Consider the following 26,343-nt stretch of genomic DNA (forward strand, 5'->3'; position numbering starts at 1 on the left):
CTCTAAAAGAAGGGTGATTTTTTCCCTAAGGTGCCTTTCTCTTGCAGGCATCCCAAAGTTGGGGGCCTTTTTGTTTTTGTTAGGATAGACCTAGGATCACCTGTCCTATACTGGAAGTTGAGCAAAGGGGCCCATCCCTTTTATGGGATTGGCCAGGGATTACCTTATTGTTTGAATATCCTATGGTTCTTTATATCTATTTTTTCCGATCAATCTGAAATAATCAAAAGAGAACTCTGACTCTTATGGTTCTAATTCCTAGATTGCTATCCTACCTACCTATTATTGAGGGAGTCTATAGTCCCTCCACAGGCATATCTAGTTTAGAAAAGACATGAGATGGGAGGGCGTGCGGCGGAAAAAGCAGAGTAGACCAGACACTTTCTGCCATGATATGCCGGCGTCGGTGAGCTTGTGAGGTAACAGAAGACCGGTGCGGACTACTGTGGGAGGAAGATATTTAGTTCAGGCTACTTGAGCTAACTGCTTTTCACTCAAATTACTTCACTACTTTTAGAGTGAGAAGGGAGTCGACATCAAAACTCTATCTATGTATTATAGGTTTTGTCTTTAGCCTTGACACCAGTTGAATGAGAGAAAGTGATGAAAGCAAGCCACCATTTTGGGGTATAAATCAAGGGATGCTTAACGCCACTTCGCCAACTAGTGTTACCTGTGCTTTTGTCTCTCTCAGTGTGGTCAACACTGGGTTTTTCCAAGCAGTGAGGCTTACACCCATTTGCATTAGTTCATCCAAAGTTCCTAGATCCATAATTCATGTAATTCATAATTTGACTTCATAACTTGGGCGATTACTCATTTACTTCCAATTTTTAATGAAAAAAGTTGAGGATAAAGAATTGCTATCAACTATATTCATTCGATTGTGTCTGGTTGGTATGTAGGAAGAAGAGTTATCTCTTAGCTACTGTCGGTCTCTTTAAGTTTCTTCTACTAAGTAGCACTTCTGCTGTTCAATCATAAAATCGATTTCGATCAAGCTGAAAAAGCCTTGTAAGGTAGTGAAGTTCAAACTACTCTTATGCAATTAGTAGGACACGGGGGAACAACCTTAAAGTGATTCAGTTGATACAGAGGCTTGACTACTACGATGGAAAGTTCTGTAGGAACAGATTAGATGCAATTACCAATTGGCTTACTACTGGTTGGCTTGCCTTTGAGGTGAGGTACTTATACTTCTTTTACATTTTCTGTTGGGTTTCCATTTCTTCCCCCTTTTTTGAAGTAGAGAGATTGTATATGCCTATACAAAAAAGAAGGGCGGGATAGATTCAATGAAGCATTAGTACGCTCACGAACAGGCATAGCAATAAGCTCTGTCTTTGGTCCTTTCACGCTGCTATCAACGAGTTATGAATGGCTAAATCAGCATCGATTGGAACTACTAAATTAACTGCTAAATTGACTGCTTCAATTGAATCACCTACAATGGATTGTGAATCAACCATGTGCAGGTTCAATTCCCGTCGTTTTCCCATAACTGATTCGCTACAATCGGGGGGTACCTAGGTTTTGATTTCCCTACATAATAGATAGGCAGACGCGAAGCAAAGGAAGAAGAAAAGAGCAGGCATAAGCAAGAGATGCCACCACTGATTGCCTATATTATATAGGAGATAGGCTAGCGGACCCTCTCTCTTACAAAAATAAATAACAAGAATCTTGGTCAAAAAATGGGATGCTACTCCGATAGCTTCCTACTCGCAGCTAGGAGAGGAATGAAAACTACAAGGTAACAAGCTCAGAGGAAAGAGGCAGCAGGTTTGAGTCTTCTATTGTTGAAAGAATGAAAGAATGGGGAGCTAACCTTTGAGAAGAATCAAAACTAAAAATGGAAAGTGTTCAATTGGAACAAACGTGACTAAATGGGTCCTATCGGGACGGAGTGGAAGAAAAGAGGAGATTCTTGAACGAGGAAAAGGATCCAATGACTTCAAAAGATTTGAACAAGGAGGCGTATGAGGTGAAAATCTCATGTACGGTTCTGTAGAGTGGCAGTAAGGGTGACTTAGGCAGGTAGGAAAGGTGGTAGAGAATATAATTCAAAACAGCCCTCGTATTTTGAAAGAGAAATCAAATATCAAGTCATCAAGGGAAACGGAAAGAGAGGGATTCATACCCTCGGTACAAATAACTCACAAAACGGATTAGTAATCCATCGCTTTAGTCCACTCAGGCACCTCTCCCAATTAAAAAAGAAAAGAAAATAATTACTATGTTACATTACACGTAAAGTAAGGATTAAAAAAAGTCTTTCTTTCTCTCTATTTATCTTTATTATATAGATATGGTACAATTTTTATCATTAATTCCATTTAGATAAAAGAAGGGCTGGAGAGATCCAATATAAATATAAAGAAAAATCAAAATAAAGAAGACTTACTTTTCTTTGATTTTGTTCGAAAAGGCTTTTTTTTTTATCCCATGGCCAGGCTAGGTCAGTATCTAGCCGGGCTTTTTTTTGTTCCAACGAATCATAGTATATGATTGAAGAAAAATACTTGCTACTAAAGCAACAAGAAAGTGTCTTTTCTTATTATTCCTTTCTTCCTTTTTTATTTGCTTTTTTTTTTTAACTACTTTACTGGAATTAAAAAAAAAAAAAAAAAAAAACCATGAATTCTTACACAATGCATTTTTTGTTATGATTTCGATGTTTTTATCGAGCCATATCTATCAAAATTCCTCTAGTAAAAGAAAAGAGCAAACTTCTTTTTTAGTTATTTAAATGAATCCTCCCATATGGCATGGGTTACTTCAGCGTCGTATTAGTTGCCACTCATTTCTAATTAGTTGGAATCTTTTCCTTATTGTCCTTTTGAACAATACACAACACTTAATTGGTTCATTTTGAACTTTTGGCGGGAATGAAATCTTTTGGATTGTGAACAAATTTGCAATCATCTAATTTATATGTTGCAATCACAGATGTGGATAGTTGAGGCTTTAAGTGCATTCTTGATTAAGGGAAAATGAGTTAACTAATCACTAATTGGTTAATGATTAGTGGTGGTGATAGTTTACTATTAAAAATATTAAAAATGTCCGTCCATGAAAAATGTATCCTAATTGGGGCATTTTTTCATAAACCATACTCCTAGTACTTATGTTCTAATTACTCCAAACTAATTTGTTATGTTTCAATTAATTCTACATGTAGCAAAGTTTCAAAAACAACTCCCTATGTGGAGGCATGTATTTGGTATTCAAATAGTGTTGCGCATTGTTTGGCTAAGTGAGCAGTGGGAGGAAGTGAAGTTCCTCATTGTTTATAAATTTTAACTACAATGTGAATATTCCCATTGTACATATGAATTACTTATATTCTTATTATTCACATTTATATTTTGTGATGTGAATCTTCTTATTGTCAACATGAACACGAGTGGTTCATACAGTATGAAAGTGAAAACGTAAATGTAAATGTTTGCGATGTCTATGTTGTGTAAAATATAGATGTGAATATTCACAACACAAGAATAATCGGACTTGTAAATACTTGAGATTTTTGAAAGTTAATTCTATTAACAATACAAAGGTGTGTACTATTAATAAAATCTGCCATTTTTCTTGCAAACTTTATTGTGCAATTGTAGTTTGTCAACACATCAATCATGAACATTTCGTACTGCGAAATTTAATTATTTTTATTTATATAATTTTATATTCAAGTGAAATCTTATATGATAAACCTCATTAAATAAGTTTCAAAAATATAAATTTCATCAAAAATAAATATGTACAACAAAAGTTATAAATTTTAAAGTTTAATATGCAAAAAATTAAAAATAATCTAAATTAGCTCAACATATTAGGTTGCTAAGAGTTAATAAAATATTTGTAAGAGTAAAATTGTTCATAAAAGACCTAAAATATAATAATTAAGATTTGTTAGATCAAATCTGCAAAAGAAGAGGACCAATTAAAATACAAGAATATTTCATGAACTAATTGAAATACAAATATATAAAAAGAGATTTTCTAATAAATCCCTCACTTTCTATTCTAACATACCAAATGCTAAAAAGTTCACAACATTTTTTAGAAAACATTTTTTTTGTTAAAACAAATGGATTGTAAATCTATCTGGAAATTCTTGAGAGTTTCTTGGCTTGAAAGCCAGCTGGTACGTTGTGATGGATTTTCCTTTGAACATCCTACAATTCTAAGGTAGCATATTCAAATTCCTCATTTACAAATCCAAAAAAAAAAAAAAAAACTATCATTAAAATATTAATATGTTCCCTAAAATTTAAAATCGAACATAGATCCCTATGAAAATAAAACAAATTTGATAGTTGGTGTTCTCTTACTTTAGCAATAATAGAGCATAGCTTTGTAGTATAGATGAAAGTCAAGATATCTAATTAATAAGAAATAGATTTGCTTCAAGCAACCAACAATGCTAGGCTACACAAAAAAATTCACAAAAACCGTCGTGAAGTCATGCCAGTTGACCCATCCTAATTTTCATTGAGGCAGTCAACTCGTACTTTCGGAAACCTTTGAAATAGGTGAAACTAATACTAAGAAGAAAGAAATTTGAAATTCTTTTGGGCAAATGCAACGATAAAATTGCAAACATGGGAAATTGCCAAAAAACAAAAATCACCTCACTAGTATATATCTACAACATCAATTTCTACCCGTGTAAAAACTTCATCAGCAAACCTCTAAATTTCATTACCGGACTGAATACAGCACACGTGTCAGCCATTCATTGGTGTTGATCTTCCGGATTGAGTATGTTTTCCTTGAAGCTCTTTGTCAACCAAATTGCAGTTTCTCTAGGAGAAACCTTCCCTGGTCCAAACGGCTTCAACAACACCCCCAGTTCATTGTACCTTTTGTCTTGCAGCAGTCTTGCACTAAATTCAAGCAACCCTTCCAAAGCTTCAGCTCGCTGCTGGTATGAGGACATGTCAAATGGACGACGCCGCAAGTCTGACGACGTCCGGCTTGATGCCCCAGCTGTCGCGTTTTGGTCTGAACACTCACTTCCGTCCTCTCCACCCAACTTAATTTTGCCAAAACTTAATCGGCCAAAGTTTCTTTCTAACACCTGCACCGTACATTTGTCCTTCATGATTGATTGATCGCCTTGTGGCAAGGTGGAGGAACCTTGTGCAGAGGTTGATGAAATTCTTCGGATGGGAATGACGGAGTCTTCATATGAGGCTAATGGAAATTCAACCATCCTGTCAATTCGAGGAGAATTGACAGAAACATCTGGAGACTTTATGCAGTCAAGGATACCGACACAGGGATTGGATCTCATCGGCAATGGCAAAGATGCTCTGCGATTTGCATGAACGGATTTTTTTTCTGGTTTTTGCGAAGCTGGAAACTGCTAGTGCAAGCATATAAGATCTAAGAATGCAACCTTTGAAAAATGGAGAAATTGCAGTTTCAAAGCTCCAAAATTGTAAAATAAGCCCACAAATAAGCTGCTGCTTTAATAAAATATTCATATATATAATATATAATAAATATATATTTGTCTCCCTCATGTATCATGTCCAACCAATTTTAAAAATTTTGCATGTCAGTGTGTATGTGTCGTGCCGTGTGTATCTAATATCTATGCTTCTTAGTTTAAAGCAAAAGATATCATTTTATCATCGTATGTCAGTGACTCATCAATTTACTTACAATTAAGTCTAATCTACTACAAGTTTCGAATCAATTTAGTTTAGAACTTGTTTAGTTAACGAAGTTCAATTTTTCATTACAAGTACCAATTACCGTGCACCAATCCAATAGAAAGCTAGACATATTCAAGGAAAATTATTTCCTACCTTCAATATCATATCCTTCTGTAAACTCAGTTGAAATGAACAAGCATTTTCATGCAAATTGTTATGCGTAGTCTTTATCTTTATTTTTTTATTTTTTCTTTATCGGATCTTGCTTTCTAGACATACAAGATTTCCATAGTTGTGCAAGAGCTTAACCCAGCCCTAACAAAAAGAGTAAAGTGTGTCAATAAAGATAACACCTTGGCTATTCATAGGAACTAGAAATGTACTAACATGTACACACGCACAAAGATGCACATGCATGTATTAATAAGTACTAGAAATGTCTCCACACACTAGATGTGTGCATTTTACTACACTTATTTATCTCCACTTCCCCCACACAAAAAATCCGTCATTCTGAACTTACTATTTAAATTCTTCTAAAACTAAAATGCTATGATTTTACCAACAATATAGTGAGAGACTTTGTAACCAAATCGATAGTTAGAACTATTCCCATCATGGATTAAGTGGGCTTTTTCAAAAGACATGTTACTGTTTTACCCTTATTATCAAAGAGAGAAGAAAGAACCTGTTAGTTTTATGGGTAGTTTAGGCATGTAAAAAGTGTGACAAAGCTTCAAAAGTTGTTCATGTTGTGCCAAAGTGAGTTGTGTGCTTTATATAATAAAATAGATAAAATTGATTAGTTTATTGTAACTTACTGATACTCGGTTCTTTGAAAGTTCTGCTCGCTTCTTAGGAGTGGGAGAATCTTTTGTCGGAGTCAATCTTGGAGTCATGGCAAAACTTGAAGCCTTTGAAATAATTTTTCTACCAAAGTCCGATTCTTCATGAATGAATTCAACAAACAATTCTGCTATCTTTTTATTCAAATAACTTGGAGTGCTTTGATATCTCTGAGAAAAAGAGGAATCTCGCTCAGCTCCAGTAATATTTGGATTCAAAGTCCTGTTATTGCCGAATGAATGCCATTTTTCTTTGTACGTGGAAACAGGAATATCTTCTGGCTCCACAAATCTAGTTTTCTTCATGTAGTCAGCTTGAGGCCAATGGGTTGGTAAGCTGTTGCGCCTGGGGCTATTAAGTTTGAGATGAACCTTCAGAACATAAGGCTGGAGGTGTTGGTGCCTTAGAAGCTCTGCTGCCTGCAAACAAACACAATTAAAGTCTCAAAAAATAGACAAACCCAAAACAAATAAAGGAAAAACACTAGAAGGCGGTCAACCTTCTTTCAGAGCTTCTGGACACTTCCAATTTGCTATCCAAATCGTGCCATGTGATTTACTTATTTAAGTACTCTGAAATTACTTTCTTGGTTTTGATAGCCAAAGTAAAAAGAACTTTGCTTTTGAGACCACAAAGGCCCTATAGTATAGTATTTGGATAGCTTTTTAAGAAAACAATAGATTTTGTAAAAAGAATAGAGGGGCAAGAAAAACTCATATTTGGCATTGGAATTAAGAGCTAAATTTTTTGGAAGCAAAAATACAAAAAATTGCATTTAGTTGAGACAAATAGTTCTATTACCACCACCATCAATGGCCTAACCCTGATTTTTTTTCCTCATAATACTGCAACCATAAAATCGTTGATTACTATCACCACCATAGAGGTTATGAAACAGCCATACATGTCAATCTATATCAAAACTACATTACCAGGATCACCATGACACATCTATTGATGCCATTTGCAATACAACACATCACATCATTATTACCACTCTATTCCATACTACCACAGGCACTTCACTATTGACACACCCATCACATCTAGAACCACAAGGACCATCAAGGACCTATGACTACTATCCTTACAGTTACCATGATGATTACAAACAAAGTCATGCTTCTCTATTTGCAGTACGATATCATTTTTGCATTGCAATCTACCAAATATTATCTTCAGCTTTTTCTTTGCAGACAAACAACAGCATAGCAAATATATATGTTTATTTCTTAATTCATATATATACATTCCAAAAGTTAAATCCAATTGAAATATAAAACCAATAAGTACCTTAAACGCGTCTTGGCTTAGAATTTTGGAAGATACATTACAGGGATTTAAAATTATTAGTGAAACTTACTAGAAAAGGCTTATGCCGATGACTATGGCCCTGTTTGGTAGAGCTGTGGGAAAGTGCTTATAACTTATGCCTAAACAGCTTATAGCTTACAACTAAGCATTTCCTGCCCCACTCAAAGAATAAGCTAATTTCTGACTTCCAAAAAACTATAAGCTATAAGCTAAACCAAACACATCAAAATAACTTAAATTAAGCTGAAAGCTGAAATAAACAACTTTTAAACTGCACCAAACAAGCACTATGAATGGCAATATATTAGCTATAACAACCACAACTAGCTGAGTCCTATTTAATGAATTAGGAATCATTTAGATTATCTAAGGCCATGGCAAATCATTCATACGCTGATATTAATGCTTCTCCTACGTAAAACATTTTCGTAAAGTGTAAAAAAAAGAATAAAGAACAGGAAATACACTCGGCCGAAGTTCTGGATTTTTCCGCAGCATGCTTTTGATGAGGGCCCGACTGGAAAACAGAAATAGAGCAAAGATTAGATTAAGACACTAATTAAAGGGCACAATATACAAATAAGAACACTACTCCTCACAAGGAAAAATCTAAAATTTCATAGGCATAAAAAACTAGGATATTCATTCATCTTTTGTTATCCTCTTACACTATCATATCTTTTCAATAAGTTGCCATACATCAACTCTAATGGTGTAAGGCACAAGAGAGTCCCCAAATATACAAACTAGAAGAACCAAGATAACAAGAAAGATATTGCATGAACAGCCACAATAATTACGTAACACAAGGAAAATGACTCACAATGCACTAGAGTATTTGGTTGGAAGTGGTGCCACAATAGACTTATTTATTTTGTTGATCAGCGCTTGCATGTCCTGTCCCAAAACCGAAAGCATAAGCATAGCAATTTTATGTTGCTCAAAGTCAAACCATCCAGTGTATTACAAGTATTTTCAATAATACTTGCCAAAAAGAATACCATGGGTTCTGCAGTTTCTCAGAAAGAGCCAAAAGGAAAAATAATAAAAGACCTTTCACTAGTGCAGATCAATGATACCAGATGTTCAGAAGGCAATGTATCTATTTAATGGTTGCGTCGCCTGAGCCTCCACAATCGAGGCTAGGACCCAGCCAAAAAAACAAGATTTTATCCGTACCTCACCTCCATAAGACCAAACATTTTCACACAAACTAACAAAAGCAGAGCTAGCATTGGATGAGGGACAGCCCCACCCTCCCCCCCAACTTTTCAGAAATTACTGTTTGACCTATAGTTTTCAAATTGTCTACCAAGTCACACAACTTGTGAGTACTAAAGGCAGGCAACAAATGAATTCCCTCAACAAGGCAAAGTTCACAACAGCACCACGTGCATACTGCCAAAAAATTAAACCAAATATAACCAACAAGAGAGACAGAGTTCCCAAAATCTGATACAGAAATGAGCCTTCTTGTGTCACAAAATGGCAAAAATACTTGAGCCCCATTTTGTAAACTGCAATATATATTGCATTTAAAATTATGAATCATGTTTTTATATGACCCTATCGCATGTATTGTTCACAAAGTTACATAGCAAAATAGCCATATCCATGGTCTTTTCAACTATATTCAGTACCAACTAACAGAACATTTACCACAGGACACTCACAAGAAAGCGTTACCACATAATTCTGTTAGAAACAGAGTTCTTGAAACTTACAAATGCTTTAAATGCAGGCTTATGAGAAGTCATTTCGTATATACAACATCCTGATAATACAAGCATAAGATCCGTAAGTGTACATTCAGCTAGATAAACTACAAATATGCCCAGTTGCAACTTGCATTCATGATTGCATTATCACTTATATATGTATTTATGTGATATTTGTGTATATACTTACCCAAGGACCAAATGTCTGACTTAGAGCCATAAGGTATGTCAGCAAGAAGCTCAGGGCACATATAACTTGGAGTTCCTACAACCTGAGTTACGAAAAAGAAATCTTGAACAATAAAATTAATGCAAAAGTTGAAACTTGAAAACTGAACCAGATATGTTATGTTAACCACAAGACTTACAGAGGATGCAAGATCATCTGATGTCAACATCTTAGCAAGTCCAAAATCACCTGCAACAGGATTAATCAATGGTGATTCAGCAAAATACTGACACCTCTCAAGAATATTAAGCAAAGAAAACATATCACTTACCAAGACGTATGTCTTGATCTTTTGCCAAGAATATATTTGAACACTGAAAGAACAAGACTGTCAGTAACATGCAATTTCAGAAATTTCAGAAAGATAATTTATAAATCCTTAAGTATACAGATAGATGCAACTTACCTTAACATCTCGATGAAGAATATGATTCACATGTAAGTAGTCAAGAGCCATAAGCAATTGAACAAGCTATTTACACAGCTTCTATAAACAATTTAACATCAATGTATCAGTGAACAAAGAAATTGTGAGCCGATACAAACTGAAAACTGCAGAGGTGGGAAGTAGAATGCAGTACAATCTAGATTGCGACAACAGAGAAGAAAAACGAAACAAAATAAATGTGATACTAAGATACTAGAAATATAAAACAACCTCTTCTGAAAAAAGAACACCATTTGCTTTCTTTATAGCTTCTGCCCTGTAAAAGACAAAGTAGCAAAAAAGAAGACATCATATAGATTGCATGTAAAGTTTCAGCCCAACTAAACGGATTAAGCCAAGTATTGCAGTTTTAGCAAGAAAAGTCACTTACATGTCTCCTCCTTCACAATAACCAATAATGATGCATACAAAGCAGCCCTGAGAGCCACGAAAATGAAATTGTCAATTGTAACATCAAAAAATGACAGAGCATATGCGACTATTCTGGAGTGCATAGAAAAATTATTAAGAGAGCACAACTGGCCAAACAATGCAACAGGACAAACAAAGTAAAACTTTTAAAATTGGACCAGGTAAATTGGCATACAACTAAATATGTCAATGTGAATAAAATATTTTCACTGCTGGCTTAAAACTACCCATTAAGACTGAAAAATCTAGAAATTCCCTAGATGTTGATTTGTGATTATGTATCAATTTTAAGTAGAATATAACAATCCCAATCAAACAATCAAGACAAAGAAACACAACGATTTTACGTGGAAAAAACCACAATTAGACACCTCCAACTGTGATAAAAAAACCATGGGCAACAGCCACAAAACAATCCACTAAGAAGATTTAAAGGAATTACACAGGTATACTCTCAATTACCTAGCGAATCCACGCCTAATTGAACCAACCTCTATGTGCCTCTTCCAACCCGTCTTCACCTCGGAATTGTCTTTACGATGAGCCACCCCGGAATCCATCAAAGCTTCAGGCTTGAATTCTTCAGAATCCACCGAAGAACAACTCTCTCTTTTGTAGAACAAAACACAACCTTTAATGTACTCTCTTTAAACCATGAGTTGAATACTCAATAAAACATCAAAGAAAACTAGCAAAATATCTCCAGATATAAACCTTAAGATCCAAAAATAAGATCTGGAGAAGTACCTCTAGTGTTGGGAGAAAACCAACTATTTATAGAAAACCAAAGCAATCCTAGTTTCAGAAGAAAACCAACTCCTTAATCAAATCTAGAAATCTGGGATCGCGCGGTCCGCTCGAGCTTGGGTTTTCCCGCTCGAGCGGAGACTTCAAATTCTGTGATTTCGTACAGGCTCCACGCTCGAGCGTCGGTTTTGCCGCTCGAGCATCGAATCACACCATCCAATACTTTTTCAGGCATAGCAGAGATACTGTGAGCTCGCAAACCCCGCTCGAGCGCCCTTTTCCCTGCTCGAGCGGGAAGGCCAAAACTGGAAAAACTGGAAAAATATAACATGATCGGACAGGCAACTTTGAATGCATTTTTGCATTTTGCTTCGGGGGCACTGCCCCTCGACCCCGCCGTGGCGCTGCCCGGACCCGCCAAGGGGCGCTGCCCCCTCGACCCCCGCGAGCTGACCGGGCAGCTCGATCCCCGTCATAATCAGCGAAGTGGCAATCTTGAAAGCTTTATCATCACAAACTTCTCTGAAAGGCACAATTCGGGTTGGATTCGCATCTAAACACTCATAGCCTCACTGAAATAAAAGTGCGAAAATAAATACAACTGAAAGGAATTTTGTCAAACGGGGTTGCCAAGAATAAAACCTAACAATCTCCCCCTTTGGCAATGCCGTGACAAAACACACCTAACAAACAAAATCCTAAACACCCCAACCCATAACAGCCAACAAAAGCCAACTTCTTTCTCAAGGTCATGATCTGCAAAACAGCTATTAGTGCCACAATCTCCAAAACAACCATTAGTCCCACAATCTCCAAGACTAATGAGGGCCATCAGAACTTCTACCATTTCTGATTTTCTGCCATGTAGACCACCTTTCGCAAAATCATAACATCAGATCTACATGATGCAAAATACACACTGAAAAAAAAATAAAAGAGGAAAGTCACTGTAACAGTTTTAATTCATGACATTGCTTAATTAGCTTCTCAAAACTTTCATAATCTAGGTGAGCAGAGGAAAACACATGTTGGATTCAAAGAACTACACAAAATTATATTTATATATATATATATATATATATAGAGAGAGAGAGAGAGAGAGAGAGAAGTATCCATAAACGATGGCATTTAAGTAGTAAAGTTTCATAATGATAAGACCAATGATCAACTGGGTTAAACAATGAAGCATATTAAAGCAATATCAGCATAACAGGAAGGAAAGAACAAAAACAAATAGAATAGAGACATTCAGGTAGCCTATTTGACCATCAGAAAACAAAGGATGAAAGAAAATACCAATGTCAATCGAACAACATCAATAATAAGAGATATAATATCTGCTGACCTTCTCTACCCAAGAATCATTATACTCCACAATAAACGGATTCCTCATTTTGGCAATAAGCTCCATCTACATAGTGCAAGAAAAAGAGAAATATTAGTCTGTACTCTACTCTAGTAATCTGACAATGTCCCAGATAAACACCACAGCAAAAGTTCAGCATGCAGCAAAACCAGCTAAAGTATAAATGTCTACATGCTAATTAATGATAAGTATGCGCAATTGTGTGCATAGCACTTAAATGCTCTTCATTTGACATTTAATTAATTCTCCAAGCATATTTTAGCTAGGTTTCTATATTTTATTGTAATAAATACACTTTATAAAGTGTTGGTAGTTTTTGTAAGTAAGTGAATTTAACTTCCCATTTTAGAGTAAAATTTTTTTCATTTTTATACCAGATAATTTAACATAAAGTTCTTCTTAATTATTGTTATACCAACCCTAATAAATTTGACAACTGTTCCAAAGATCCAAAAAAACAAAAACTCACCTTAACCCAATTAAAAATAATAATAATAATAATATTAATAGCAAATTTTTCACTTCAAATTTTTTTTTTTTTTTTTTTTTTTTTTGTAATTCATTTCAAAAAGAATAATGACAATACAAAAGCAGAAATAATAAAGAAAAAAAAATTACCAACCTCCTGGTGCACAGATCTACGGGTCCTATCAGTTTGGCGGGCAAGACGAATCTTTTTCAACACATACCTTAAAATTTGGTTAAGGGAAATGATCAAACCAATTGCACATAAAAAAGTTTAATATATATATATATATATATAACTAAAGCATGATTCATCTTTCCATCATTCATTAATATTTAATATAACACAGATATATGGCTCGAAGACAACAATAGCAAAAGAAGAATATGTCACTATTATCCTCACTTGTTTTTTTCATCCTTATGCCTCACAAGAACGGCAGAGCCAAAAGCCCCCTTCCCAATTTGCTCTAGTATTTCGTACTGCACCATTTAGCAACTGATTAGTCTTCTACTAGGGTTAAAGCCCAAAATGCTTCTGTCCTGTCACATATTTCCAAATTCCAACAACCATAAGTTACAATCAAAAGCAAGAAAACCAACAAACTTTTCCACGGATTGAACACATAAGAATAATTTGAAAATGGTAGCAAAAGAAAGCTGCATTATTTGTGAGGTTACATAACAAATGCTTATCCATCTAAGCCGACAATGTTTCTTGGACAAACTAAAAAGAATGCCAAGATTATAATAAAAATGGGTAACCAAACAGAATATGATAAAACTAGATAGAACCCTGATTTTTTGTAACCAAATAGTGAAAGTTTATTACTGTTTAAGAACACTAGTTTCTTCTCAAAACCACGGAAATACAACTAAAAGCGTTCAAATGTGAGTGTGTGTATATAGAGAGATGTATCTCTGCCACATTGCTCAAGTATAAGCATTGATATAATCAAGCAAAATAATTAACCTAAGATTTTACTCAAGGTTGAGTACCAGAATGCAAGGATCATATAACAACACCACAATTCAAATAACATTTCAAAAACATTTTTTAATAAATGCATAAATAAATAATTAACCTAAGATTAACCAAGGTTGAGTACAAGAATGCAAGGAATACTAGAATTCAAATAACATTTCAAATATATTTTCGATAAATGCATAAATGTTAAAATTAACTACAGCCAAAATTCATGAAGCAAGTGGAGAGAAAGAGAGAGAGAGAGAGAGAGAGAAGCAAAATATCTTACTAAAGAAGCGGTTACAGTCCACGAATTTCAAAGAGTTCAGAAAAAAAACGTATAATTAAATCCAAAATCCAAAAACTAATGATAATAATAATGAGAGAAAGAGAAAGAAGAAAACAAAATGCCTCTTCGCAGCCATAAGTAAATAAATAAATGATGCAATATTTGATAAATCAAGAAATTAAGCAAGAAACAGAATGGAAACAGCACAAAATTACACGTAAAATACTGAATCTCCGAGTAAAATCAGAAAATGGAAAATGCAGGACCAAAACACTAGAGAAATGAAAGCAGCGAAATTGAAGCAAAACTACATACACCGTTCCGAAATAGTTCACCAGTACAAAGAATAATCAAAAGATTAAAAAAAAAAAAAGGTTTAACATTCAATAGATTCACAGAAAAAATAGAAGAGAAAGGGGAAAAAATCACCTGGAAAATGTAGAAGTGTGGAAGTACAGAAATCACGACTCACGAGGTGTGTCCAGGAGAGAGAGAAAGCGCAATGCGGATTTCGACATTCGAGCGCAAGTGGCGAAGCGGTAACGTTGCAGGGGTAGAAGACGAAGTAGCTCTAAAGAGAGAGAGAGAGAGAGAGAGAGATGAGACTCTTAAAAGAGGTGGTTAAACATTGCGCGTTTACGGAGATGAGAGAGACAGAGAGAGTGAGTGGAGGGAGTGACGGAGCAAATATTGGCAGCGTTCGTGGAGGCGTCTTCTGCGATTATAAAATAAATTTTTTTTTTAGATAATTATAAATTCACTTTTGAAAGTTACGTAAAATATGAATGGTCTGGTGTTTGAAACATTAAAAATACTTCCTTATCAAATAAAATTAATTAAAAAAATAAAATTTTAATTCTTGATGTTAGTGCATCCAAAATCAATATGTAGATGTAGGATTACAAATCAACAAAATCGTTCGTAAACAGGTTCAAGCTCGGCTCGGTAAGAGCTTGTTCAAATTCGATTCGTTAATTATTTTTGGCATTCGAGCTCAAACTTGAACTCATTAAATTTTTAATAAACAAGTCCAAACATTGTGCCTGTTTGACACAGCTTATAAACAGCTTAAATTAGTTTTTGGCTTAAAATAAGTCATTTTGGAGTGTTTGATTGAGCTTATGAGAGATAGATTATAACTTAAATTAATTGATTTTGAGCTAAAAGTTGTAAACTGCCTCAGAGGTGCTTTTTCTTTTAGCTTATGCGCGCAGTTGGTTGTGGAAGGGTGAAATGACTTAAATGCCCCTTCAAAAATTCAAAAAATACCAAAATACCACTATATGAACTTGACAAAAAACACTGTTCACATCCGGAGAGAGAGAGAGAGAAAGCGTGAGAGGCGATTTTCAATGGCCTGAGAGGCGATTTCCGGCAACGATTTCTGGCTAAGATTTCAAGTTGTTCTCTCTCTCTCTATCTCTCTCTCTCTCTCCGGCATTGGTTCATCGCGAAGCCTTGGTTTATAATGAAAAATGAAAATAATAATTTATAATGAAAAAATGAAAATAATTTATAATGAAAAAATGAAATAATTTTATGCTAATTAATTTATAATGAAAAAATAAAAATAAAAATTTATGCAATACTAATTATATTAACTTTTATTAATGAAATAATTTTTTTAAAATTAAAACTGAAAAAATGACAAAATAATCATTTTTATATCATATAAGGGCAAAAAGGACAATTATACAGCAAAAAATTATTTTACAGCTTATCAACCAAGCACTACTCTGCTGCTTAAATCCATTAATCCCACAGCTGCACTAAACAAGTTAACAGCTTATATTCACAACTTTGAGTTATAATCTGTTAAGTTATAATTTATAATCACTTTTCCACAGCGCTACCAAACGGGGCCATTCTAAAATTCAGCTCGTTAGCTAGCTCGTTTAATATTTATTATTTATTTATTAAATAATGTAAAAATATGTATAAAAAATAAGATAAATATTTTATTTATATATTTAAGAAATGTAAATGTAAATAATAGTTAATTATAGATAGCACATTTATATTATAGTGGTAGTAGATATTATTATTTTGATAAAATATTGAGTTTTTTTTTTAGAATGTTTATATATATTGTATGTATAATTGTATAATCAAAATTTTAATTGTAACTTTAGACTCATATGCAAATTTGAATTTATAAATTTTTTGACTTGTTAAGACTCATGAACATGTTCGAGCTCGAGTCAAGTCTAAGCCAGCTCGACTCGAGCTCGGTTCATTAAATTTTTATTGAGCTCGAACTCGAATTCTTTAAAATCTTAATAAATAAATCCAAACATACTAAAACTCAGCTCCACTCGGCTCGTTTGCAGCCCTACGTGGATGAGACATATTTTTAAGTTTTCCATGAAAAATCAACAAAATTAAGATAGTCTCAATGTAACGCCCTCAAAATAATAACAATAAACCCATCAGATAAGACATGCATTTACATTTAAACTAACTGCATTCCTTTCATTCATTAGAATTCCATCACATAAGTATTACATGTTAACATCAAAACAAAATGCCCTACGGGCTTACAGCTTTCCAAGTTAACACTTGGTTACAGCAAAGAGTTCTAACTCGTTACACATTAAGCCCTTGGCTTGAAATTACATGTAATACATCAAAAGTAAAACGACAAAACTATGCCCGCCACTGGCCTCCCAGCTATGTCCTTGGAGGTGGCATGCTTCCTGCACCTGAAAATGATATTCCCATATAGGGTGAGCCACAGCCCAGTAGAAATACACTAAACCAACCATGGACAATGACTAAAACATTAGCAATTGATAGTTGGTCAACACTGATTCAATCACATAAATTACATATTTATGTCAACGACTTACAAGTCCCAATTACTTTTCATTTTCCCTTTTTCAACAGATAAGCATGCTAGCTCTATCATCATTTCCACAGATATGTATAAAAATTATATCTCACATTCAGATAAGCATAAAAGCTATATCCACATTCTCAACAGATATGTATATCAACAATATCCACAGATAAGCATACAAGCTGTATCCACACTCTACAACAGATATGTATATCAACAATATCCACAGATAAGCATACAAGCTGTATCCACACTTCACTTCACAAAGATAAGCATATGAGCTCTATCTTCACTTCTCTAGACAAGCATATGAGCTCTGTCTACGGAGTACATCCCCTATCTCCTCCAAATACCTATCCGGTTTAGAGGTCCATCCCCTATCTTCCCCTAAACCGCGGAGTACATCCCCTATCTCCTCCTCTACACATAACGTATATAAACACATTGGTTCTATATACAATCACACAATACAAACAATTAATGTATTCTAGCAACTGTCAAGTTCCATAACACATTCCATTGATTAGTTTCAGTTTGCCTAATCAACATACATTGTCTACAACAATCACGACTATCCTCCACCGATAGCCCAAAGCAGTTATTTCTAAAACAGAAAATAAATGCACAAATGGATATTCAATCAACATTTCATTTCCTCATTTCTCATCAATTAATTATCCCAATTAATTAAACAATGTAATTAGGCCATTTTCCATAATTACCATTTCAACCCTTAGGTCCCATTTTCATCAATGATTCAACAATCATTCCATTTTTCTATGCCAAACATGCATCTAGGTTTATTATGAATAAAACCCCAACTTTTGTAAAATTACACAAAAGCCCCAAACTTTCACAAAATTACCAAACCAAGCCCAACCTCTCAAGATACCAAAATTTAAAGACAAAACCCATAGAGAGGAGTAGGATATCCCTACCTCAAATTCGGAGTCCCAAAGGAGAAGACGACAAAACCCAACGTGCTCCAAAACCCGAGATTTTCAGATTAAAATGAAGCCCTCGACGATCAACAACCTTTTTATAAAGGCCAAAGGTGAGTAAATCACTCCTACTAGATCAAAACCTAGAGAGAAGGTAGAGTCTAGAGTGAGAGGGTCAACAATGGTGATTTTGGAAAAGTAAGAGAGAGAAGAGAAAGTGAAAAAGTGATTTGGAAAGTCACAACTTCGGGACTTTAACCCAGGTCTCCGCTCGAGCGTAAAACACCCCGCTCGAGCGGCCACTCACAGACTTCCGCTCGAGCGGCCAACCTCCCGCTCGAGCGCAGAATGCACTCGCCCAGCACTTTTGCAGAACCAGGCCTCCGCTCGAGCTCCCAACCCTACGCTCGAGCTCACAACACTGCACAACAAGATACTGGATGGATGTATTCCCCGCTCGAGCGCCAACACCTCCGCTCGAGCGGACAGGCCAAAAATCTGGGCAACTAGTTTTGGTTTCTAAACTCAACCAACCCGTAACCAACCCGCCCAACACATCCTATAACTCAAATACGAAGAAAAAGGAATGTAAACACAAAATAACCAACTACCAACATCCACGGACACATGTCCGGATCAATATATAACAAGGGTAAACCCGGGATCGCTATAACCTCCCCCCCTTAAAGAATTTCGTCCCCGAAATTAAGCACAAGTTTGCAAAACAAGTTTTTCTCCATTTAAACAATGTTACACTTGAACATTCAACAATTCGACCCATTACCGGTCATCCCATCCCTTTAACAAGAGACATATCACAATATGTAAACAACATATGTACTTTCAACATGCATTAACATTATGCACTATCTTTCCAATTTCAACAATATATTCAACAGATATAATGTTACATTCAACTTCCATATGAGGCAAGTTCCAAAACATACTTCCAATAACCAAAACATTTTCAATGTTTCACAACTTAAGACATATATAAAAGCTCTTAAGTTCAACAAAATGTAAAATTTAAATACAAGATTACATATCAACAAATAAGTCCGGATATTTCTCACGGACTTCCAACTCACGTTCCCAAGTGGCTTCCTCCACTCCGTGATGTTTCCACAAGACTTTCACCAAAGGAATGGTCTTGCCACGCAGGACCTGATCCCGCCTATCCAAGACCCGAACCGGTCTCTCCTCATACGAGGCATCCTCATCTACCTCTAAATCGGTCCAATCCAACACATGTGATGGATCTGGCTCATACTTCCGAAGCATACTCACATGAAACACGTCATGTACCCCGGACAACTGCGGCGGTAAGGCTAACCGATAAGCAACCTCACCAATCCTCTCAAGGATCTCAAAAGGACCAATAAACCGAGGGGATAACTTCCCACTCTTCCCAAACCTCATCAGGCCTCGTCTAGGTGATATCTTCAGAAAGACATGATCACCTATCTCAAACGCCAAAGGCCTCCTCCTACGGTCGGCATAACTCTTTTGTCGACTCTGGGCTGTAACAAGCCTCCTACGGATAAGCTCAACTTTATCCGTCGTCTCCCTAACCAACTCCGGACCCAACAAAGGTGCATCACCCACCTCGGCCCAACACACTGGAGACCTACACGGTCGGCCATACAAGGCCTCAAACGGTGCCATACCGATGCTAGACTGAAAACTGTTGTTGTAGGCAAACTCTACCAATGGCAAGTGCCTCTCCCACGTCCCACTGAAGTCCAGGACACAACCCCGAAGCATATCCTCGAGGATCTGAATAGTACGCTCGGACTGCCCATCAGTCTGAGGATGATAAGCCGTACTAAAGGTCAACTTAGTGCCCAGGGCACTTTGCAAACTCTGCCACAACCTAGCAGTAAAACGAGGATCTCTATCTGAGACGATCGTCACTGGGACCCCGTGCAATCTCACTACGTCCCGAATATACAAATCGGCAAGATGATCTACCGAATCTCTCACGCGCATAGGAATAAAGTGCGCCGACTTAGTCAACCGGTCTACAACCACCCAAATAGCATCACTACCCCGTTGAGTCCTCGGAAGACCTACAACGAAGTCCATAGTGACATGCTCCCACTTCCACTCGGCTATAGGCAAGGGTTGCAACAAACCCGCTGGCCTCTGATGCTCGGCCTTCACTTGCTGGCAAGTAAGGCATTTCGATACGAAAACAGCCACATCTCTTTTCATACCCCGCCACCAAAACTGGCGACCCAAATCCTGATACATCTTAGTACCTCCCGGATGCACCGCAAGGCGCGAATGGTGAAACTCTCGGAGTACTTCCTCTCGGCAAGACTCCGGTACAAACAAACGGTTTCGGTATCTCACACTCAGGTCGGGATACACCGTCAAACCCTTCTCAACTTTCCCACTGGAGATCTTCTCTCGGAGGGATTCTACCTCAAGGTCACCTCTCTGTACCTCTAACACTCTAGTCACAAGTGTAGGCTGCACCACGACAGAAAACAAGGCCGCAGCCTCAACAGATTCGCCCAGTAGCAAATCAAACTCGCCAAGTGCTCCCAACATCACCCATTCCCGGATGGCTATACAAGCTACATCACTAATGGTTTTCCTACTAAGGGCATCGGCCACAACATTGGCCTTTCCCGGATGATAATGCAACTCAAAATCATAATCCTCGATGAACTCCATCCATCTCCTCTGCCTCAAATTCAAGTCTCTCTGTGTAAACAGATACTTCAAACTCTTATGATCCGAGAATACCTCGAACCTCTCACCATAAAGGTAGTGCCTCCAGATTTTCAAGGCAAAGATTACAGCTGCTAACTCTAGGTCGTGTGTGGGGTAATTCTTCTCGTGTATTTTCAACTGACGTGAGCCATAAGCCACTACTTTCCCCTCTTGCATCAACACACAACCCAAACCCTCTCGTGAGGCATCACAATAAACCGCATAACCCAACCCTCTCTCCGGAATAATCAATACCGGAGCGGTGGTCAATCTAACTTTCAACTCTTGGAACGACTTTTCACAAGTCTCACTCCACACAAACTTGACTCCCTTCCGAGTCAGTCTAGTCAACGGTGACGCTAACCTGGAGAAATCTTTCACAAACCGACGGTAATACCCAGCTAATCCCAGAAAACTGCGGATCTCAAACACACTCTTAGGCTGTGCCCAATCTTGCACTGCCTCAACCTTGGATGTATCAACAGACACCCCTTCCCCGGATACCACGTGGCCTAAGAATTTGACTTTCCCCAGCCAGAACTCACACTTCCCAAACTTGGCATACAGCCTATGGGCTCTAAGCAACTCAAGCACCACTCTCAAGTGTGCCTCGTGCTCCTTCTCAGAAGACGAATAGATAAGGATATCGTCCACGAAAACAACCACAAATCGGTCTAAGAACTCCCGGAAAATCCGGTTCATCAAGTCCATAAAGACTGCCGGTGCATTGGTAAGCCCAAATGGCATCACCAGAAACTCGTAATGGCCATACCGCGTACGGAATGCCGTCTTAGGAATATCTTCCTCCCTGACCCTCAACTGATGGTAACCCGATCTCAAGTCTATCTTAGAGAAACAACGGGAACCCTTCAACTGGTCAAACAAATCATCTATACGGGGCATAGGATACTTATTCTTAACCGTAGCCCGATTCAACTTTCGATAGTCTATACACAATCTCAAGGCACCATCTTTCTTTTTAACAAAGAGTGCCGGTGCTCCCCACGGTGAAACACTAGGGCGAACAAAGCCCTTATCGAGCAATTCCTGGAGCTGAACTTTCAACTCAACCAACTCTGCTGGAGCAAAACGGTAAGGTGCCATAGAAATCGGCACCGTACCAGGCACTAAATCAATAGAGAACTCTATCTCTCGGTGAGGTGGCAAACTAACAAGATCTTCGGGAAAGACATCCGAATACTCACAAACCACCCTCGGTAACACAACCAGGGTCTCACCACTCTCACCACTCTCAACGCTAGCCAGTAGACTACTAAGCTCACTTCGCCCTCGCGAATCATACCCCGGTGGCAAAACACTACCAACCCGGTCTCCCAAGAAATGGAACCACTCCCCGCTCAAGGTACATAATGTAACCCTCTGGCGGTAGCAATCAATAACAGCCCGGTATGACGATAACCAGTCCATACCCAAAATAACATCAAAACCCTTCATGGGCATGACAACAAACGGAAAAGGAAGCCTATAATCGGCGACCTCTATATCACATCCTCTAACACCCTGTTTCAGAATCAACTCACCGCCCAAAGGCGATACCACACAAATAGGAGATGCTAACTGTGCTAACTCCAATTCCAAAACAGATGCAAATGCAGCAGATACAAAAGAATGAGATGCACCCGTGTCTATCAACACATTAGCAACCGAGTTGCAAAACAGAAAAGTACCTCTCACTACTGATGGAGCTGGTACTAAATCCTGCGCGGTAACAGCATACACGCGCCCCGTAGGCCCCTGGTCTACCTGCTCACCTCTCGGAGCAAAAGACTGCTGCACAGACTGGGATGACGAAACTCCCGGATTGGCCCTCGAGGCCTGCACAGACTGAGCTGGCTGAAAACCCTGCGTCTGCCTAGAACCAGACGCTCCCGAAGTGGCACTCAACTGTGGGCAAAACCTCTTCATGTGCCCAGGTTGTCCACACTGATAACAAATCAAGAGCTGCCCCCTGCCCAAACTCTGACTCTGCGGTCTAGCTGAAGAAGAAGCAGCTTTCTGACCCCCACCCTTCTGCGGGCAAACAGAAACCTTGTGACCCAGCTGGCCACACTTGTAACAAGTGAATTCTCCCTGACTGCCTCTCCCCGAGCCTACACTAGGCACTGGAAAGGTCGATCTAGAGACTGCACCCTGAGACTGCTGAGGGTTATTACCCTTCTGCCTCCTGCCATCACTCTGACTATCCTGGCTCCTCTTGGAGCCTCTCTGACCCTCATCCTCCTCCTGCATCATAAGCTCCATATGAGCTGCAGCATCTACTAGGTGTCTATACTCTCGAATATAAGACCCACCAACTCTCAACTTGAGGCCCCGCCTCAACTTCCGCTCAAACTCATAGCAACGGCGTTCCTCAGACGCCACCAGTTCAGGTGCAAACCTAGACAGACTGGTAAAAGTAGCCTCAAACTCGGCCACTGACAAGCCCTGCTGATTAAGCCGGCTAAACTGATCCCTCAGCTTCTCCCTAGCTACTGCAGACAAAAACCTCTCCTGAAAAGCATTTATAAACGCCTCCCAAGTACCACCAACACGAGCTTTCTCGTACTTCCACCATTGACCAGCATCTCCCTTCAGCTGGAAGGATGCCAAGGTCACTTTCAGTGCTCCGTCCTCGATGCCAAGCATCTCAAACGTCTTCGTTGTCTGTTCGAGCCATTCATCTGCCTTAAGCGGCTCTTTAGGATCCCCGATAAACTCGTCCGGATTACACCGAAAGAACTCCCTCTTCAAGAAAGAAGGCCCAGCCTCAGCTGCCTGATTCCCAGCTCTAAGAATACCTAAAGCTCCTGCTATCTCTCTGGCCAAGGCACCCATAGCCTGCTGACCCACTGGCTCGGCCACATTGGCCTGCCCAACTCCCTCCTGCACAACCGGAATCTCACCCTGTAACGGTACTTCCTGCCTCGCAGGTCTACCACGCCTAGCACCTCTTCCTCGTCCTGACATCCTAATAAAGGTAACACAGAACGTTAGCACATTCATAGGTGTGCCGAAACTAAACACTCACGTCCTAATGCGTGGACAAGTGTAATTCACTCCACATAAGCACATAAACACATAAGCACTTACGAATTTCATTTCCGGATAATGATAGTCCCAAGACGTTACTAGAGTTCCGGTTAGAAACAGCATTGATCAAGTGCCTTTCCAACAAGACTCCCAGAAACTCAAGGATCCAATCAACATCCTAGAAATTAAATCCCATACCCACATAGTCACATAAGCATGTTAGCATTTAAGCACATAGCATATGATACTACATCTAAGTCTCTATCAAGCGAGACAAACCCATTGTGATCCTAATCACTTCCCACGTACCCAAAGTATTCGAACCCGGTACGCTCTGATACCAAGTTGTAACGCCCTCAAAATAATAACAATAAACCCATCAGATAAGACATGCATTTACATTTAAACTAACTGCATTCCTTTCATTCATTAGAATTCCATCACATAAGTATTACATGTTAACATCAAAACAAAATGCCCTACGGGCTTACAGCTTTCCAAGTTAACACTTGGTTACAGCAAAGAGTTCTAACTCGTTACACATTAAGCCCTTGGCTTGAAATTACATGTAATACATCAAAAGTAAAACGACAAAACTATGCCCGCCACTGGCCTCCCAGCTATGTCCTTGGAGGTGGCATGCTTCCTGCACCTGAAAATGATATTCCCATATAGGGTGAGCCACAGCCCAGTAGAAATACACTAAACCAACCATGGACAATGACTAAAACATTAGCAATTGATAGTTGGTCAACACTGATTCAATCACATAAATTACATATTTATGTCAACGACTTACAAGTCCCAATTACTTTTCATTTTCCCTTTTTCAACAGATAAGCATGCTAGCTCTATCATCATTTCCACAGATATGTATAAAAATTATATCTCACATTCAGATAAGCATAAAAGCTATATCCACATTCTCAACAGATATGTATATCAACAATATCCACAGATAAGCATACAAGCTGTATCCACACTCTACAACAGATATGTATATCAACAATATCCACAGATAAGCATACAAGCTGTATCCACACTTCACTTCACAAAGATAAGCATATGAGCTCTATCTTCACTTCTCTAGACAAGCATATGAGCTCTGTCTACGGAGTACATCCCCTATCTCCTCCAAATACCTATCCGGTTTAGAGGTCCATCCCCTATCTTCCCCTAAACCGCGGAGTACATCCCCTATCTCCTCCTCTACACATAACGTATATAAACACATTGGTTCTATATACAATCACACAATACAAACAATTAATGTATTCTAGCAACTGTCAAGTTCCATAACACATTCCATTGATTAGTTTCAGTTTGCCTAATCAACATACATTGTCTACAACAATCACGACTATCCTCCACCGATAGCCCAAAGCAGTTATTTCTAAAACAGAAAATAAATGCACAAATGGATATTCAATCAACATTTCATTTCCTCATTTCTCATCAATTAATTATCCCAATTAATTAAACAATGTAATTAGGCCATTTTCCATAATTACCATTTCAACCCTTAGGTCCCATTTTCATCAATGATTCAACAATCATTCCATTTTTCTATGCCAAACATGCATCTAGGTTTATTATGAATAAAACCCCAACTTTTGTAAAATTACACAAAAGCCCCAAACTTTCACAAAATTACCAAACCAAGCCCAACCTCTCAAAATACCAAAATTTAAAGACAAAACCCATAGAGAGGAGTAGGATATCCCTACCTCAAATTCGGAGTCCCAAAGGAGAAGACGACAAAACCCAACGTGCTCCAAAACCCGAGATTTTCAGATTAAAATGAAGCCCTCGACGATCAACAACCTTTTTATAAAGGCCAAAGGTGAGTAAATCACTCCTACTAGATCAAAACCTAGAGAGAAGGTAGAGTCTAGAGTGAGAGGGTCAACAATGGTGATTTTGGAAAAGTAAGAGAGAGAAGAGAAAGTGAAAAAGTGATTTGGAAAGTCACAACTTCGGGACTTTAACCCAGGTCTCCGCTCGAGCGTAAAACACCCCGCTCGAGCGGCCACTCACAGACTTCCGCTCGAGCGGCCAACCTCCCGCTCGAGCGCAGAATGCACTCGCCCAGCACTTTTGCAGAACCAGGCCTCCGCTCGAGCTCCCAACCCTACGCTCGAGCTCATAACACTGCACAACAAGATACTGGATGGATGTATTCCCCGCTCGAGCGCCAACACCTCCGCTCGAGCGGACAGGCCAAAAATCTGGGCAACTAGTTTTGGTTTCTAAACTCAACCAACCCGTAACCAACCCGCCCAACACATCCTATAACTCAAATACGAAGAAAAAGGAATGTAAACACAAAATAACCAACTACCAACA

The 26,343-nt window shown here is 38.1% G+C and overlaps 2 protein-coding genes and 1 pseudogene across 3 annotated transcripts; 1 reads left to right on the forward strand and 2 right to left on the reverse strand.

The window, feature by feature from the left end:
- The window catches only part of LOC114280084 (perakine reductase-like), a 183,300-nt pseudogene that overhangs the window by 11,692 nt on the left and 145,265 nt on the right, over window positions 1-26,343 (forward strand).
- LOC114280671 (serine/threonine-protein kinase Nek2) lies at window positions 4,543-10,638 on the reverse strand. 2 transcript variants are annotated; one of them, XM_082869938.1, is made up of 11 exons: window positions 10,592-10,638; window positions 10,432-10,477; window positions 10,180-10,260; window positions 10,045-10,087; window positions 9,913-9,962; window positions 9,735-9,816; window positions 9,551-9,600; window positions 8,650-8,723; window positions 8,292-8,343; window positions 6,488-6,931; window positions 4,543-5,371 (listed from the first exon to the last, which is right to left on the reverse strand). In XM_082869938.1, exons 3-11 carry the CDS (start codon window positions 10,228-10,230, stop codon window positions 4,739-4,741), a joined length of 1,479 nt encoding a protein of 492 aa, XP_082726064.1. In that variant the 5' UTR covers window positions 10,231-10,260; window positions 10,432-10,477; window positions 10,592-10,638; the 3' UTR covers window positions 4,543-4,738. The 2 variants fall into 2 exon arrangements, with proteins under 2 accessions (XP_082726064.1, XP_082726065.1); XM_082869939.1 differs by lacking the exons at window positions 10,432-10,477; window positions 10,592-10,638 and having other exon boundaries at window positions 10,045-10,062; window positions 10,180-10,301.
- Window positions 10,438-15,104, reverse strand: LOC145790897 (serine/threonine-protein kinase Nek1-like). The gene is made up of 5 exons (XM_082869940.1): window positions 14,896-15,104; window positions 13,617-13,753; window positions 13,368-13,434; window positions 12,725-12,790; window positions 10,438-10,638 (listed from the first exon to the last, which is right to left on the reverse strand). The coding sequence occupies exons 2-5, from the start codon at window positions 13,700-13,702 to the stop codon at window positions 10,588-10,590; spliced, it is 270 nt and encodes an 89-aa protein (XP_082726066.1). The 5' UTR covers window positions 13,703-13,753; window positions 14,896-15,104; the 3' UTR covers window positions 10,438-10,587.

This window comes from Camellia sinensis, chromosome 5 (genome assembly GCF_055761805.1).
Source record: "Camellia sinensis isolate YWXY chromosome 5, ASM5576180v1, whole genome shotgun sequence".
Lineage (NCBI taxonomy): Eukaryota > Viridiplantae > Streptophyta > Magnoliopsida > Ericales > Theaceae > Camellia > Camellia sinensis.

Bases quoted from the DNA above. Each gene is read 5' to 3' on its own strand.
- LOC114280671 (XM_082869938.1), bottom strand. From the start codon at position 10,230: ATGGCTCTTGACTACTTACATGTGAATCATATTCTTCATCGAGATGTT. The intron at 9,601-9,734 runs GTAAGTATATAC...TTGTATTATCAG, and splicing joins GTCAGACATTTGGTCCTTGG to GATGTTGTATATACGAAATG. The intron at 6,932-8,291 runs GTATTTCCTGTT...GTTTGTTTGCAG, and splicing joins ATCCAGAACTTCGGCCGAGT to GCAGCAGAGCTTCTAAGGCA.
- LOC145790897 (XM_082869940.1), bottom strand. From the start codon at position 13,702: ATGGTGCAGTACGAAATACTAGAGCAAATTGGGAAGGGGGCTTTTGGC. The intron at 13,435-13,616 runs GTGAGGATAATA...CCAAATTTTAAG, and splicing joins CATAAGGATGAAAAAAACAA to GTATGTGTTGAAAAAGATTC. The intron at 12,791-13,367 runs GTTGGTAATTTT...TGCACTATGTAG, and splicing joins GTAGATCTGTGCACCAGGAG to ATGGAGCTTATTGCCAAAAT.